The sequence below is a fragment of the Anopheles merus genome, chromosome 2R, assembly GCF_017562075.2.
Source record: "Anopheles merus strain MAF chromosome 2R, AmerM5.1, whole genome shotgun sequence".
Classification (NCBI taxonomy): Eukaryota; Metazoa; Arthropoda; class Insecta; order Diptera; family Culicidae; genus Anopheles; species Anopheles merus.
The window spans coordinates 10,361,150-10,378,320 of NC_054082.1; the positions used below are offsets into that span (position 1 = coordinate 10,361,150).

Below are 17,171 nucleotides of genomic sequence, written 5' to 3' on the forward strand. Positions count from 1 at the left end.
CTAAAGACAAAATTGCTGGAATTTGTTAGCAGCGCGCCATAGTGACGTATTCGGTATACAAAGTACAGTTACTTATAAGTTATTCTTTATAAAAGTGGATGAATGGAACAAGGACGAGTTTCAATTCGTGCTTGAATTACAATTGAGCGGTGGTTAGAAATCTCCAAACTTTTTGAGCGGTGGTTAGAAATCTCCAAACTTTTCAGTTCACGGAAAGCATCGCTGCGCTAACAACGCTAGTAAAGGCCATTAGGCCATTTACATTTATATTTTGATTTGATAAGAACGTAAAAAAACTAATATTTTATAAAATCTACAGCTTTTCAGTATTAAAGCTTTAACTTTGGAATGAAAAAGTACTTGCAGTAACATAAGAACGAAGTTAAAAAATGTAATCCTGTAATATTATTTAATTTTGTGATTTGACGATAAAAGCATCCTGAATTAATTTTTGTTTTTGTAAGAACTTTATGATATCGCTAATAAATATGTCTGCTATGTAATTTTGCAAAAGCTGTACTCGATACTATGAGCCCGAAAAGCTGTTCCCCATTGACTTCCGGTTGTATCAAGGTTGATAACTTTGCAATGAGATCGTAAACAATGAGAACGATGATCAATAAATTGATTCCCCGAGTGACATTTTCCCTAAAAAATATCTCTAAAAACTATCTCTAAAAAATTAAAAATAATTTCCATATTTGCTCACCTAGTACTTGAAACGCGCGAAATTGTGGATTTTTCTGTTGTGATCCACTGTGTTGAAAGTGTTAAGATTTTGTGTTTTTTTTTTTATATAAGACTTTCTTTTATCGATGGATGATGGCGTCGAGCTCATTTTACATTCCTAGCTTTTATTTTCGATGTAGAGCACGAAAGAAATCTTTGGGTGACGTTATTTTGTGGAAATTCGGTGTTTTTTTAAGTATAAAATGGTGATATTATGCATTATAACGATAGGAAACGTTATTTTCCGACGAAACCAATAGAAAACAACAAAAAATCACTTCAGAGTCGATGTTAAAGGGTTTCTTTTTCTGAAATTCCCTTAAACTGGTGCCAGTTTAAGAGCAGTTTAAAGAAGCTCAAGAAAAATAGCACGAATTCCCGATAATCCGTGCTTGAAAATGTCAAATGGGTTGGCAGACGTTTATTTGTAGTTTTAGAAGGTACCAGCGAGTGTTCGTCTTCAGTCAATAATTTCTTTTGTAGTGCCTGGTTAAATTATTAGATTTCACCAGTATGCAAAACCTTCAAAAGCATAGAACCATTCCGAGTACTTTATGACTCTGTATCGTTGCAGACAATACAAACAAAGCCAACGGTTAAGTTCACAAGCATGTTGCGCTGTTAATTGAAATACGATGTGACATGCTTCACATCGCAAGTACGAGAAATTCATCACAATAAACATGCTAACGGAACAAACATTGTTCGCACACCACTCGCTGTCACATTGTTCCACCGCTTCCTGAAAGCAGCGCGCCCCGCTGGCACAACCGGCAGTCATAATTATTTTCCATTCCAATTAATTGCCTCCTTGTCCGAAGCGACCGTAAACTCGGGCGAATCATGTTGTTCCCACGCAGGGCGGTCAAATCGCCAGCCGCCCACAGCCGCCGAAAGGTTCACAGGGCGCAGACCGGTACGCAGATTATTACAAGGCAAAATTACAAGGCAAAAATTAAAACCGAATCACCTCGTCTCCAGCTTTGGGTTCGGTCGCACGACACCCCAAAATCCTCCCATAAGGCCGTTTGTATGCTAAATCCCTGCTTCGTCCACCCCTGCGTAGAGCGCCGCTCGGGAGAGAAGCCTGTTGTACGTACTAATATTGTGGCCGTTCGCTCTCCACCACCAGCAGCTATGCACCGCGCACGTGTTTCCACCCATGTAACCGCATTCCTTCGGAAAGCTACGCAAGTGTCCTCTCCCGTCCCTTGTCCACCATCCGTTGGCTGTCCGGTATTGCGGGGCACGTTGCTTGTCGGCATCGTTCGGGCGGTTTCTCGGTTGCGGTGTCTGAGCCAATGAAGCTGGACAGCCTCCGTGGGACAGCCGGCAGTGCATATTGTGGGAGGTGGGTGTGAGTTTTGTGGCCACTCCGATGCTGGCCGTCGGGCATAAATGGTGAAACGTGCTTCGTACAGTGCACGCATGGGAGAAGGAGCTTTATAAATCGTTCCACCGCACGTTTCGTTTGGTACGCTCACCTGCCACCATGGTTCACGGAATACGACGAATCCTTCCTGTTCGACAGGCACGCAAATTGATTTCATTTGCAGCATAAAGCTGTGATAAATCTCCACAACACTGCTCTGCGTCTGCTGGCGAGCGGGGAAACTGGCAATGGGCAGCTCGCGCTCATTTTGGGAATGTGTGATTTATGCCCACTCATCGATAGAGTGTTTTGGGAGAGTGTGTTTAGCTGCGTGTGATCGCATCGCACTTCGTCGAAACGCAACCCCACCGAAAGCGATTGGGCGTCATTACGGGAGCGCTAACGGATGTAATTATCTGCTTAAAGTGCCCGCAAAAGCACCACTGCTTGCGGCACGCACATTTCGAGCGAAAACAAGATTAATGTTTCATCACAATTGCACCCCACAAGCACTGCCAACCGTACAACAGGAAGCGAACCAGCCGGGGCCAAAACGAGAACCACTGCTCAGCTGTAATTTGTCCTTACATCAGTCACGGTGAAAGCGCACAGCGCAGTGTGCAAAACCAAGGTTGCCCTCCCCCCACCCGTCCTTTCTCGTCCTCGGAAGCATTTATTTGTACATCAATCCAAACACAACAACACCGCACGGTCCGTCTCCAGTTCACCGGCCAACCGTTTGCCGGTGGAGTTGAAAGTAAAAACGCAACCCATGCTCCGCTTGTTCCATTTCTCCGCTTACTTGCTACCATTCGCTCCATGCGCAAGCCATCCGGGGGCAGTCTGAGCAGCCAAGCAGTCCGTGTTCGTCCGGTCCGTCCGTGTTCGTCCAGCGGGTAATTGCTGGTCAAGAAAATGCTTCGCTCACGACTGCGTGGGTAAATATTGCGTGTAAATGGAATTATTGGCTTGGTTGAAAGGAGATTGTGTTGCAGGGAGTGTGGGGAAGCGGGCCGTGCGGAATGGCGCTCAGGGACAGATTTGTATCCGTGTTTGTGGCCCGGTGCGGTCTGGATCGTGCCGGGCGGACGGTGTTTGCGAACAGATTGAGATTGCGAACAGATTGGGAGGGATGGGAATGTTTTTAAGGGAAAAGTGGTACGACTCGTAGCTACACACCGATGTGGGAATATGGATCGATTAGGTATGAGATGATATACCATGAACGAGTTGGTGAAGCGTTTTACGAAAAAATAAAGTGTATGTTTGCAATGAAAGAATCAACGTTTTCTTAGTAGAGAATTTCTACAGATTCTATTTCCAAATATGTTTTATTTATGCAGAACTTGACATTTGACGATCGAAATTATGTCATTCTTTCATCCAAACATAGACATTTTATTCGATTGAATTGGCAGATTTAAGTTTTCCTCCTTAATATCGTAAGCTTAATAGAATGATAATTAAATTGAATTTGTTCACAAAAAAAACGTACGCCGCTGAAATGCTGTTCAGCTTTACCCTTCTTATCTGATACAGCCAACAGTTCCACTAAAAGCTTAAAAAAAACGATCTCAATTCAAAATCTCCCGCTTGATGGATTGTGCCCATGAGCTCATCGCAGGCTAAGCTTCGAATTAAAGCTTCACCCTGTTCAATAGAATACTGCCGGATTTTCGTTGCGTTTCGCTTTCGTTGCGTAGAATCGATTTCCGGGCTTACGGCTCGAAGCGAACGAGCTTTATATCGTCCACGCTCGGGAACGTGTGTAATCTGGCCCGCATTTCGGACCGAGCTACAAAGGGTACCCCCGTAACCCCGGGCCCTACTTTCCATTATGTTCACGGAAATGGGATTCGCTTCCACCGAGCTACAAGAACTCGGTAAGTTGGTATTTTGCCTTCGGATAGAAGCGTGTTTTCGTGTTTCACCATTTTCCCCTGATCCCACTTTACTTTGTCTCTTTTTGGTGGGTTTTTTTTCCTTTTCCTCCCCTTTTCTTCTTGTTTGCCTTGCTCGTTTGGCTGTAGCAGAATAAAATAGGAAAACAATGGTTGTGCTCACAAACACACACACACACACACACACACACACACGCACAGACGCATTGATTCGATCGGAATCGCTCGAAGGATAATATTTATTTTATTGAATCAAATCGGCAAAATCAATAACGATGTCGAGAAAGTAGCCTCCCCCCCGACAAGCCCATCGCCAACATTGGGAGGGACACTGTCCTTTCCGGTGCAAAAACGGCACACGGATTGGTCGATAAAGCTACAAATAAATGGTCAGAAAATGGACATAAACGCGCTTATACCCGTTGGTAAAGTGTACGCTCTTTCCGGTCGAACGGCGGACGGCTTTAATGCACGGGCAGCGGGTGCAAACAATGATGGCAAAGGTTCACTGATTGCAAACTTCCTTAATCGGGCCGGCGCATTCATTGCCCTGTGACATGCTATTGCGCTGGCTTGGGCGCAACCGCTGTGTGCTCTGTCACAACTCTGCAAACTGGCAAGGCTGTACCGTTCGCCATCGACTGAGCCGGCAAGACTTCAACCGTGTGTGAGTTTGGCGTGTTTGGCCGTAATGTATCATGTGGCTGAAGAACGTGGGGGCTTCAAGTGTTAGCGCCTGTTTGACTTTCACTGCGTATGTGTGTAACCGGGTAATGGTGGGTGATTAAAATTCACTCCCGTTTGTGTTTGTGTGCTCACAAAACCCGTTCTTTATTTCACAATGGAACTCGTTAAATAAGTTTCTCACACTGTTAATGCATTGAAAAATCGCACCCTCATAACTCACCTTTGCTACACCACCTCAGCCTGAATAATGCAATTTTGCTGAACAATACTGGAGTGGCCAAAAACTTTTACGACAGACACAGTCGCTGCGCACGGTGACACATTGTGCCGCAAATGCAAATGCTCGCTTCACCTGTCCCTGTCACAGTCAGTCAGTGTGTGTAATGAGATTGCCCGCAGCCGCACAAAAAGGACGAGCAAATGTAGTAACTTGTGCACTGCACTGTGCGCCTTGTCATCGCCGTAATTTGCAAGCAACAGTGCAGCAGTGAGCGGGATTGTTGTCATCCGCAGCCGGTCTCGGTGTCTTTTGACGGTGGTAGCCACAAGTCGGTGCCGCACGTTGCTGCTATCACGGAGCTTTATAAATAAAAAAAATGCCCTTTGTATTTTAAAACGAATCAAACGAAATAACTTCTACTGCATTCTGATTGAGGTTATGGCACATTCCTGATCCATCCCTGCCGACAGCAAAGTCGTAAAAACTAACGATAACCAATCAAGAAATCATCGACTGCCGTTGCTCGTGCGGATATCCTGATGCGATTGTTCACTTTTCCCTTCCCTTTTGCTGTTCCACCCAATAGTGCTGGTTATGGCACAGTGTGGTTTGGGTGTGTGTGTATATTTGTGTGCGTTTTCCATTCGTTCCATTGTTCGTTCATCGTGCGGAGATTGTAAACGACAGCATTAAAGATGCAGCGGGTAAATTGTTTGGAACGGGAGTGGCAGTGAAAGCTGCTCATTTTCTGTGCTTCCGCTTCGTGCTTCGAGTTTGTGCCCCCGCTGGCACTGACCGGGGCCACTGTTCAAGGGCTTGGTGCGCCGGCACGGGTTAGAAGCAGCTGGTTAGATAAGAATGAAATTTGCAAGAACGATACCGCTTGCGGCGCACCCGACCGAGGGATGCACCGCGTGGGACGGACGGACCGATGGGGAATAGGAATTGTTTGATTAGATTTAGTGAGGGCTGTGTTTCCACCGACAGCTGGAAAGCAGGGTTTCCTTGGGGTTGCTCTCCAACGGGGGGGTAGGGATTCCGAAAGGACAAAGTTTGTGCCGTTATTTCCGTTTGTCTGTTGGCTTGCGTTCTCACACTTTCCTAACCTGCGCCACTGGTGGTCGAATGAGGGAGGATGGGTTTTAAAAATGAGCGTAAACCAACATAACCCAACTCTGTGAGGTTGAGGATGAGATAGAAGAGCTGCTAGCTGGCAGGCGAACGAACAGTTCCCATGTACGACAAGGAGCAGTTGTGCACAGCAGCGAGCTATCAAACGCTATGACAATCAAAGAAAGGCAGTGGAGCGTGAGGACACAGATCATTTAGTGTGGCGGGACGTAAAGATCGTCAACAAGATCGACGACGGGAATCGGAATAATGGGAAAACTTGCGAGATACCAGCATGTGTGATTGAACATATTTGCAGGAGTGTAATAAAGCAAACAAATACCTTTCGTGGAATTCTAGAATTCTTTGTCTTTATCACTGAGACCTTCGGACGCTTATCTCTCTTTCTCTCTTATTCGAGTACATTCACTAACAACATTATCTCTTCTTCTCTCTTTGCAGAGTAATAACCAACTACTTTGTAGTATCATTAGCAATGGCGGATATGCTGGTAGCACTCTGTGCAATGACATTCAACGCATCGGTAGAGCTGTCGGGAAGGTAGGTGATTGGGTGCTTGAAACCCCAAACAACGATCATACACACAACCCCTCCAAATGTAGTCCCACTGCACGTTGCCATTCGCATGCAAACACCTCTCTAATTGGCACCATTGCACGCCATTCACATGCCAACCATCAACCGATCACCACCGAATCAAAACACGTCCGAAGTACAATCGGCCACCAAAAGCGCAAATTGCTTTGTGCTGGCGCACAATACAACACAAAACCGTGAAGCCGAAGCGAGAAGGACACGCGCACACGCGCCGCAGTCGCCGAAAAATGGTTCGCGATGGTTCTAAAAGCTTTGTTGTCGGCAAACAATCAAATTATCGAATGCTTTCGTTTTCGATCAGCATTAAATTTCGCCAAATGAAATTACGCTGCTGCCAGCGGTTGGTTGGTGGTGTTGGTGGTCGTGCCTCAGCTTCATTTGCGAACCTTCCAGTAACGTTCACCTTGAACTGGCGGCGCTGACGACCAGGCACTGTGAGGTTTCTGAAACGCAGGGAATAGTTTTTTTTTCTTTCTTGAAGGCATAGCAGAGCAAAAACATGAAAAATAGAACTGCATGTGTTAAAGTTTGTGACACTGGGTGATGATGCAGGGGACTTTTTTTCCTCTGCTCTTCGCTTTGTTACCCCAACCAACGACAAACTCGGAAAATTCAATTTCCGTCTCAATTGGTTCGTTGGCCGTTGAATGTGTTCGCCGCTGCAGACGGTACCGGTTACTGGCTGGTTGAGTAGTTGCCGCTGGAGATCTGGGACTGTAAAATGGGTTGCGCAATTGTGTGTGTATGCGTAACAAAGTTTGTATGCGAAGAGGAGCCAAAAAAAAAATACAAAAATGGAATGAAAATGGAACTAAAAATACGAGCAGCGTGGACTTGTATGGCAGCTGATACTTTACACGGTGTGTGAGTTTACCTTCCCTGTGTGCAGCAGCAGGTGTTTTGTAATGTTAAAACCATGCAACCGTGCGACCCATTTACAGCCCAAAACGTGGGCGAATGTTTTCTCACAAAATACACCGCATCCTGCGTAGTCGGTAGCGGCGAAGTGTGTCTCAGTGACACGAGCGAAAAGAAATAATGATTGGGGCTGCTAGTTTACTCATTTTATATACTTTCAGACTGATGTCAACTTTGTCAAACAAATCGTGTTGAAAATCACACTAAAACATCAACTCTTTGTGTGCTTCATAGACACTTGCCACCGTAATTCATTTCAATTCTTTAGATACAATAAAGTGAAAGCTCCTGTTGAATAACACCCCTGCACTGTGTACTCTCCATCCCATCATCTCTTACAGGTGGCTGTTCGGATCGTTCATGTGCGACGTGTGGAACAGCCTGGACGTTTACTTCTCGACGGCGAGCATACTTCACCTTTGCTGCATATCGGTCGACCGGTAAGTACTGTCACGCTCGTGTACGCTCCCAAGCTTGCCTTATGTGTGCGCTGTAAATTCGTGCCCAGCCGAACCCGGGCTTGCACCATAGCCTACACATTCTGCGCCTGGTCATCTGGGGCGGTGTGTCACCTAGCTGCAAAAAAACTTTTCTCATCCTAACGATAACTTTTTCCCCTTACCTTGCTTCTTTATGATGGCGAGAACGGATGGGAAGTACACTCCCCCCGGTACCGACAAATGATGATAAGACTGAACTATTAATTAGCTTTGCTGGGAAAATGGTCGGGGGTGCACTTTGTTTTGCTCTTCTTTTTGTGCCGCCTCGTTGCTTAACTACTGGCACATAGTTGTGTCCTTCTTGGAACTCTTTCAGAGTGGTCGCTTTTTGCCTGTTGCTACTTCTCCTTTTTTGCTATCCTCTTCATCGATTCGAGCAGCTCCCAGGGTGGAAAAAAGATCTCGTTTTCTTTGCTTCATCCTATTTCGAATTACTTCCACCACATCTCGATCTTCCCCCGCAAGTCAGAAAAAAAGCTCTGTGGGCAGGATGGGGCAGCATAATCTGCACCGAAGATGGATGGCAAAATTATGATGAATGGACGAGCAAATGAGCAGACAGACACGGTGCGCCGCCCGACGCATCGCCCAAACACGGTACTGGGGGCCGCATGGTGTAGCGTGAAGTTTTCCAACTTCACTTATAACTTCCGTCGTGAATTTTCACATTCCGCTTCCCCTCACATAGCGGCACAAATGAGTCGACAAAATGAATGTGAAAGATGATTGATATAGCAATCATACTTGTATCATGTAGTTGACTGGAGCGCGGACTGGAGGAATAAGGAGACGCTGCTCCGGTAAAGAAAAGTTAAGATGATCAAATATTTTGTCGGCAAAACTTGTGGTCTATATTTCAAGCGAAATACGAAGCTCATTAAATTATCCGGTCAGGTTAATGATGATGCGAGAAAGTAGGCAAACCACACACCCCTAATTGTTGCTGGCTGTTAGCAACGTGAACAAGGATATAAATGCTATTCAGCCGTTAGGGTCGCTTTGGTGTTGAATAAATGATAATATTTTCTAAACATTTGTTAGCAAAGGAAGTTCATTGAATATATTTTCTCCTTTCCATCCATTTACTTCTCCTTCTCCTTCGCCTTACTTTCGCAGCTACTTCGCCATCGTACGTCCGCTCGAGTACCCGCTGTACATGACGCAGCGGACCGTGTTCTTCATGCTGGCGAACGTGTGGGTCCTGCCGGCGCTGATCTCCTTCACGCCCATCTTTCTCGGCTGGTACACGACGGCCGAGCATCTGGCGGCGCTCAAGATCAACCCGGACCTGTGTATATTCGTTGTAAATAAATCCTACGCAATCATTTCCAGCTCGATCAGCTTCTGGATACCGGGCATCGTGATGGTGACGATGTACTACCGCATCTACAAGTGAGTAGACCGCCTACCTCATACTTTTACCGAAGCTCACCGCTGTCTGTCGCTGTCTGTCTGTGCAGGGAAGCGGTCCGGCAGCGAAAGGCGCTGAGCCGCACCAGCTCCAACATACTGCTGAACAGCGTGCAGATCAACAACGCGTCCAACACGCTGCACGCGAACCACCACCATCACAACCACCACCATCAGCATCTGCACCACCGGAATCACCATTTGCGTGCGAGCGACTGCGATCTCGGCATCGATATCAAAGACATCCAGCACGACACGCACAGCGAGCTGAGCGATCTTGACGTGAGTACTAGTTGAGTTGTGCAATCCGTTACCACCTCTCTCTCTCTCTCTCCCTCTCTCCCCCGTGCCGATTTCTCACCCGGGTTTTTGGGGCACGGGACTCCTTTTGGTAGCGGCCGCTAATGTTTCGTGGCTAATTAATTGCCAAATTATAGCCCCTCACACTGTGCCTTTGTGGCGTGGTCGTATGCTGTCCGTTTGGCGCTTGCTTCCGTTCGCAAAGGAGCTGAAAGGAGTAAATTGTACAACGAATGGGGTTTCCCAACAGGCACCAGCAAGTGGGTGCGAGGAAGGATAAAATTAATGAGCTTTTAAATGATGAAAATTGATGCCCTGTAGACGCCCTGATAGTGGGCACAGCCGGTCATCTACAGTGCAGGGGGGAGAGCGATTGCGAACGGAACAATGCGCTCCCGGTTGTGCTGTTGTGAAGTGGAAAAAAGCGGAAGATATTAAATTGCTTCATTGCTTAATTGCGAAGAAGAAAGGTAGAGTGTAGGTATGAACCCTTTGCTTTTCAATTGCTTGCAGTCGAGAGCTTGCTGCTGCAAGTGGTAGTTTGTAGTTCAAGTGGTGTTTTAAAACGAAGTTGAAAGAATATGAAGCCGCCGATCAAGTTTAATTTAGTTTGATACTTATTGCGAAGAAGGCACGACAGCCATGCAATTAGTAGAAAATAACCTATTACCAGTAACTGTACTGATGTCTTTGGACAAACCCCATCAATGTTTACCATGCTTCCAGTGATGTCAAACTCGTTATGGGTCGTGAGTCAGATTTATTAAAAGCTGTACAAAACCAAGCAGCAAAGATGCGGTTTTTGTGGTGGATCTAGGCGAGGGCAAAATTCAGAATAGTATCTACAAACCCTCATGGAAAATCAAGCGTAGCGTAGCGTATTTTATCAATTTTCAGAATTAGTGTAGCAAACTTAGGTCATTTAATAGGACCACAAACAATTCTCTGTTTTTTTTTATATGCTTGGTTATTTGAAATTTGTAAAGATATTGGCCTGATTTTCTGCGAAGCATGGCTAAAGCGTACCTTCATCAATGAAGTGAAGAAAGTGATATTTCAATGCGTAGTTTCTGTCCAAACTGTCCAAAAAGCCTCAAAGTAAAAAAAAATGCATGAAAATATGAGAAATCCACTTGTAGTAAAAAACACGCGCTGCTTGTCATATTTGCGGGCACCTTACCAAAAATGACTTATGAGTAAATTACTTGAACTACAAAGACTGATTGTTGAAACTTTCAACCAAAGCAAATTAGCGCAACCGTTTTTCTTGTCTTATTATCTACAATGTATTCCTTCTTCAAGCAATTGACTGGCAAACTTCTTCGAGGGCCGGATGAAAAGCCATCGCGGACCGCATATTTGACATGGGAGGGAGAAAAGATTCACACTACAGTCGTGACAGATGCGACGAGCTTATCGCGCTCCACACGCTATCGAGTGGCAGCCACCGGCCGTGATTTGCTCGTGTGTGAGTGTGTGACAAATCGTACCATCAATTCATTACCGACACCAGCAAGTGTATCAACTGTATGTGTGTGTGTCTGTGTCTGTGTGCGAGTAAATGGTTGCCGGCACGCAACCGCTCCCGAAATAGAATCTGACGACAGATGTGAATGAGTCACTCCATCACTGGGCGCCTCCATCAGGACGGCCGAGCACAGTAGAATCAATAACATTCCACGCTCCGGCTTCCACGCTGACCTCGGACGCACTACACACCCCCCTCCCCCGCCTCCTCCTTTCCAGGGGACGTAGAAAAGGGATAAAAATAAATGTGTGTCCGGCAATGCAAGGGTACGGGCTTACCCTGCCCTGGGCTAGCTTTTCGGAACGGCTTTTGTTTATGGTCGGAAGCCAGCACCATCAGCGAGCAGGGCTAATCGGCGTTGTAAATGGAGCAAAGAACTATCCCCCATCGAAAGGCTAGTGCTCCAGTCCGGGGAGGGGGCGAAACACAGCGCAGAAGGTTGATCGCGTGGGCCTGTGGGGGCCTTGCGCATGCCAGTGAAACGTTTTCACTTTTATTTGATTTCCCTTTGGCGGTGAAATATACCTGTGCCGGCCATATATATTTGGCCACTCGTTTCCTGCTTTGTTTTTTTGTTTGGCTTGCTTTGGTTGAATCTATTTCTGTACCCCGGCCGTCTGCTGCTTACAATTGAATTGCGAACAAACTGTTAAGCACCTGCCTACCTTGATTTTTCGATTCGGTCTACTGTTTTTGTTTTGTTTTCAGGGGCTCTCTCCATCCCCCACAGCGAGGGCAAAAGTCGAACGAAGAAAAGCGGGAAAATGCAGGAAATGCTAAAAATGGACTCGATTTCAACAATAATGTAACTCAACGTTCCCGCTGGCCAGTGAGGCTAAGAATGGAATACATTACGTGTGCATTACGTTTTCGGAGAAGTAGCGATGGATGGAATGGAAAACAACAACAAACAACTCGCCCCGGTTTGAGGCCACCGAGGGGATAGGGAGGGCTGCGCTCGGTACGGTTCAAGTCAAGTGCAAATGCTACCATTAAGCATTCGTGATATTGATCACGGGACGGTGGTACTGGCGGTAGTGGTACCGTGGACAATCGAAAAACACATGAACTGGTTGATTTATGGGACTGGATTTTCGGTCCTCGCTCCTGGCTTGCGTGAGCAAGTTCGTGAGCCATAACGGGCCAAAAATATGTTGATGTATTCTCCTTGTTCCCGTACATAGCGCCAGGCAACGCGTTTGACTGCTTGAGCAGTGAAGTTACACGAAACTGTTGTCGTTTGGGCAAAAATAAATGTTTGCTGCGTACTTCACCAAGCTTTGGGGCAGTTTTCATTTGCATGTGCTTTAAATTGCATGCATAATATTCAACGCAAATTGTGCTTCCGCTTCACTTGGACACTGAACGCATTACGCACAAATGTACGTAGAAGAACGCTTCACTAGTATTATATCGTACTTTAAGAAGCCATACCTGATCCTTTTGTTTTTGCTGCTAATATCTGCATAATAATGCAAGCCGATTAAGGATTAAAGCAGCATTTACCAAATGAATAGATGCATTTCTCTGAAATATGCGTTGAAAAAGCCATTCCATCCATTAAACAGGATCATTTTGCGATCGTTGCAAACAACCATTGTGATCATGGCAAACGCTTTAAATGTCACGGGATCAGGAATGAGATGAAATCGAACCATCGCTCACGTGAAGGACATGTTTTGCCCTTCCATTCACGGTCGTTTCATACGCTTGCTGCAGCATCAAATATGTTCCAGCGATGGAAAGCGATTCAGGTCCAACAGCCCGTCCCGACCGTGCTACGGAGCACTGCTACGGATGGCTGGGTCGAAGAAGTGTGGCATTGGAGTACCCAACCCCCCCCCCCCCCCCCTCGAAGGTCCCCATAGGTGCTAAGGAGCAGCCGGCGGTTGGAAAGGAAATAAATGAGAAGCCATAAACAAGAATCACGTACGACGATTGCTGGCATCGTTCTGCCGGATGCCGTTCCGGAACGATTCAAGCCCAGCGCTGGACTGAGGGTTATATGAATCGTCCTGATGGGGGGGGGGTGGGAAGCTGATAAAATTTAAATTACTGTACGCTTCTCCTCTCCTTTACGCCGTTGCGTCAAGTTGTGCCATCCCGAGAGGCGGCGCTTGGCTGTTTGATGAAGAGAGAGAGAGAGAAGACGAGAGAGAAAAAAAGAGAGAGAAGACTAGGGAGAAAAAAAGGCATACTGTTATGGTGACAGTTATAAGGCTTGAGGGAGAAAAGATAAATCTCGACATTCGCTCATGAGCTTGAATGCGATGGGTTCGGATAAAAAGATGGTGGATTTATTGCGGGAAAAATCCAGCACGAGAGTAATAATCATTGACTATTTCACGCCACTAGTCGCTCACAATGACCAAGAGTATACTTGTGTTGATTAAAACCGCAAAGACTCAATCAATGGCCACGCGCAACGTAATAAGATTATACAATGTAGCACGCAACTGATGTGAACTTTAACCTCTCCTCACTCAATATGAGGTGAGAATGACACTCACAACTATGCTACAAACATTTCCAAGACATGCACGCGCGTGTGTGTGTGTGTTGTGGTACGTTGTGGTGAAGATAAGATTTCCTTCGTGTATCGTGCCCTTTCCTACTCTCTCCGGTATCGTCCACGCAACGCATCGTTTTATCGACTGGCTAGCTCTGACTGGGATAATGACAGCGTCGTGGCGAGGTGTGGGAAAACGATTATACCCGCCGTGGATAATAATCGTTATTAAAGATTAACAATCTTGCTTCTTGCGAGGTCCGTTGTTTCCACCGTGCGCTAGCAAGCAATGCGGACAGCAGCTGCTGGTACGCCCCAGATAAGACACAACCGTCTGTGTGAAATCCGAGCCACCCCTTTTTCGGGACGGCCGGGGCAGATCAGACGGGGCAGATCAGATTTCTCCCCATTCAATAACCGGTAATCTTCGTAATGGTGAAGATCTGCGGACAATAAACGTTTGGCCCTGCCGCGAGGAGCCCAGCGGATGCTCCGCTCTTCCATTTCCGGCTGCCAAGGTGTTGGGTGTGGTAGTTTTGATTGGTGAGAAAATTCACCCATGGTTGTGAACCGAGTTGAATGATACTTCGAGGGGAGCTTAGCGAGTAGCCTTGCCAGCAAAGCGATAAGCTGTGAATGGTTGTGCGGTGGTTGGCTAGAAGGATGCAAGACTACGTTGGCCTTGGCAGAATAGGTTTCGATAATCCTTATCTCGAGGCCACGGTTCTAGCGATAGGAGCACCTTTTGGCGATAATGGTTGCTCTGGGGAAGAGTTATCGTTTATATCGGTGGAGTTTCTGACGATACACGAAACAGAAGCTGTTAAAGCGTTTAATTAGCTTTGGAGTGTGCAGAAAAGCATCGCTATGCTATGCTTTAGAGGTACAGGTAACTGTTAAAGACTCTAATTAACTTTCGATAATGATTGCTATATTAAATGGTATTAAGAATTTTTACTTGCCTCTGCCTCAACCAATCGCTTTAATTTCTTCCTCCCGTTTCCACCTTCCAGCTGCAGGTGCCAATAGTGCCGACGGTCGTTGCCAACACCGACGACGACTTTCTGGTTCCGTCCTCGCCGCCCCGCCGCCTGAGCCGCAGCTCGATCGATCTGCGCGATCTCGAGTACAAAGGCGAGGGCAAAATCAAAGCGTCCGACAGCGTGTCGTCCATCTTTCCGCTGCACTACGAGAACAATCTGCGCTACTCCGGCTCGGAACCGATACACATAAAAGAGGCACAGCAGCTGCAGCAGCAGCAGCAGCAGCAGCCGAACGATCAGCAGCAACGTCGCGCCTCGCGCAAAGACAGCTTCCGGCAGATCAACTTCTTCCAGCCCTTCTTCTCGCGCAACAGCTTGCTGAAGACGTACATCAAGGGCGGGGCAGGTGGAACGGGAGGCGGCGGCGGCGGTGGTGGTGGTGGTAGCGGTACGGTGGGTGCAGTGACGGGCAGTGCCAGCGCCATCGCTGGCAACCAGCTGAACAACAACCGGTCGGTCGAGCGGAACAACAAAAACAACGACAACCGCTCGAACAACAACATACTGGATCTGATCAATGTGGCCTCGTCGCTGAACAAAGGAGGAGACTCGGAGAAGGAGGTGAACACGCACAAGCGGCACCAGATTGCGGCGAGCGAGTCCGACTTCCTCACGATGATCGAGAAGCAGCGGCAGAAGCTGGGCAAAAACACCAACAGCCTGAAGAACTGCAACAAGGACGAGAAGGAGCTGATGTACGCGCTGAGCGATTCGGACTTTAGCGTCGGGCTGCAGAAGCAGCAGCAGGACGAGGGAGTCGCTCGCCGGTGCTTCAAGAATCTCGTCGGCAGTGAGGTGGCCCGGGACGGTATCTTTAAGATCGTGCTAAACGGCGAGGGAAATGGCGGAGCGGCGGAGACCGGTGGTGCATCACCGGCAGCAGCTGGGGTCGACGGCGGTGCGGAAAGCGTCATCGGGTCCGGTACGATGGGTACGCCCGACATCTTGATCGGCTGCTTTGACCATGGGTTTACGGGCTCGCGACCCGCCCTGAACAGCCCCACCGTGAAGGAGCTGGTGGCGGACGAGGGTGCGCTGATCAAAGCGTCCAGCCTGAAGGTGACCGACCGGGGCGACGGTACATCCGAACCATCGGCGGAGGGAGCGAAAGTGATCGACCTCATATCGACGATCAACGGGCCGGCCGGTGAGGACGGTGTGCGATCGGTAAAACCCCCGACCGGTCCCGACAATCAACTCTCCACCGCACTGAACGTGTCGCTCAACGCACGCTGCAGCCCGGTCAACATTCAGCTCAGCGAGGCGTCGACCATCTCGCTCGATCTGGTCGCGACGAGCCCGAAGGAGAAGCTGCCGAAGGTGCCGACGTCGGCACCGGCCACCGTCACCACGATCGACATCGCGAGCGAGATGATGATGATGCTGGCGGACAATCCCGACATCGTGATCGACAACAGCCATACCGGGGCGACGGTTTCGCCCACCTCGCGCACGGTCACGCCGTCGCGTGCCCCATCGATCATGACGCCGTCGCCGCAGCATAATCCACGGCTCGGCCGCAAGCGCCAGTCCTCCACGGTGACGTACAACATCAACGTGATCAACTTCCAGGCGGGCGACAATCCGGACGATGACGCGAGCTATCAGCTGAACAATCGCAACGGCAGTGGTGGAGGAACTGCGACCGCTGGCGGACGCTCGAACAGCTCCACGAGTGAGTAGCGCTTTTGTGTGTTTTAGCCTTTGGCGTCCATCGCAACCACGTTTAGCACAGCACACAAATACTCTCACACGCACACACTGGACATCTGCGCACACTCATTTGCACCTCATTCTCTCATACATTCATTCCGGGCGCGTTCGACGTCTCTTTCCTTCTTGGCGTGTGTGTTTTTTTCTATCCAATGTCGGTGTATTGATGGTCCCCTTCCTCGTTTCGATTGAAGTAGGCATATCGTTTTTCTGTTTTTTTTATCCGGTATACGGCACACACACACTCATGCACGATTGTTGGTAGAAGGTGGGTGGAAAAGAAACATTAAGAAAATCCATTAATTTTGTAATTAGGTATTGTGAAGTTTAAACAATTTGTTTAAGTAAAGTATTTGCTATCAATACTTAGTAAATTACGCAAAAAAATGAGCCATCCGCCATAGTACGATGCGTGCGTAAGTGTGTATGTGTGTGTGTTTTTCCCCCTGCAATGATAATTGTTAGTTTCTTGTATCTTAACCCTGGCATTACATTGTAAAATGATCCATAGGCGTTCCGGTCCCGATAGGTTTCAGTATGTTTGTGTCAATTAATACCACGATGTATCTAATTCCATATTTAATGTTGTGTGTATACAAAAAAAAAACCCTCC

General features: G+C 47.5%; 1 protein-coding gene across 7 annotated transcripts in view; it reads left to right on the forward strand.

Annotated features, from left to right (window-relative positions):
- The window catches only part of LOC121588290 (octopamine receptor beta-3R-like), a 58,820-nt gene that overhangs the window by 26,535 nt on the left and 15,114 nt on the right, over window positions 1-17,171 (forward strand). For 6 of the 7 annotated variants that reach the window (XM_041906040.1, XM_041906038.1, XM_041906036.1 and 3 more), the window contains 5 exons: window positions 6,482-6,580; window positions 7,897-7,995; window positions 9,172-9,447; window positions 9,516-9,747; window positions 14,816-16,520. In XM_041906040.1, coding sequence (XP_041761974.1) covers window positions 6,482-6,580; window positions 7,897-7,995; window positions 9,172-9,447; window positions 9,516-9,747; window positions 14,816-16,520 — 2,411 coding nt within the window. The remainder of the gene's footprint in view (window positions 1-6,481; window positions 6,581-7,896; window positions 7,996-9,171; window positions 9,448-9,515; window positions 9,748-14,815; window positions 16,521-17,171) is intronic. The other variant, XM_041906041.1, reaches the window with a different exon arrangement.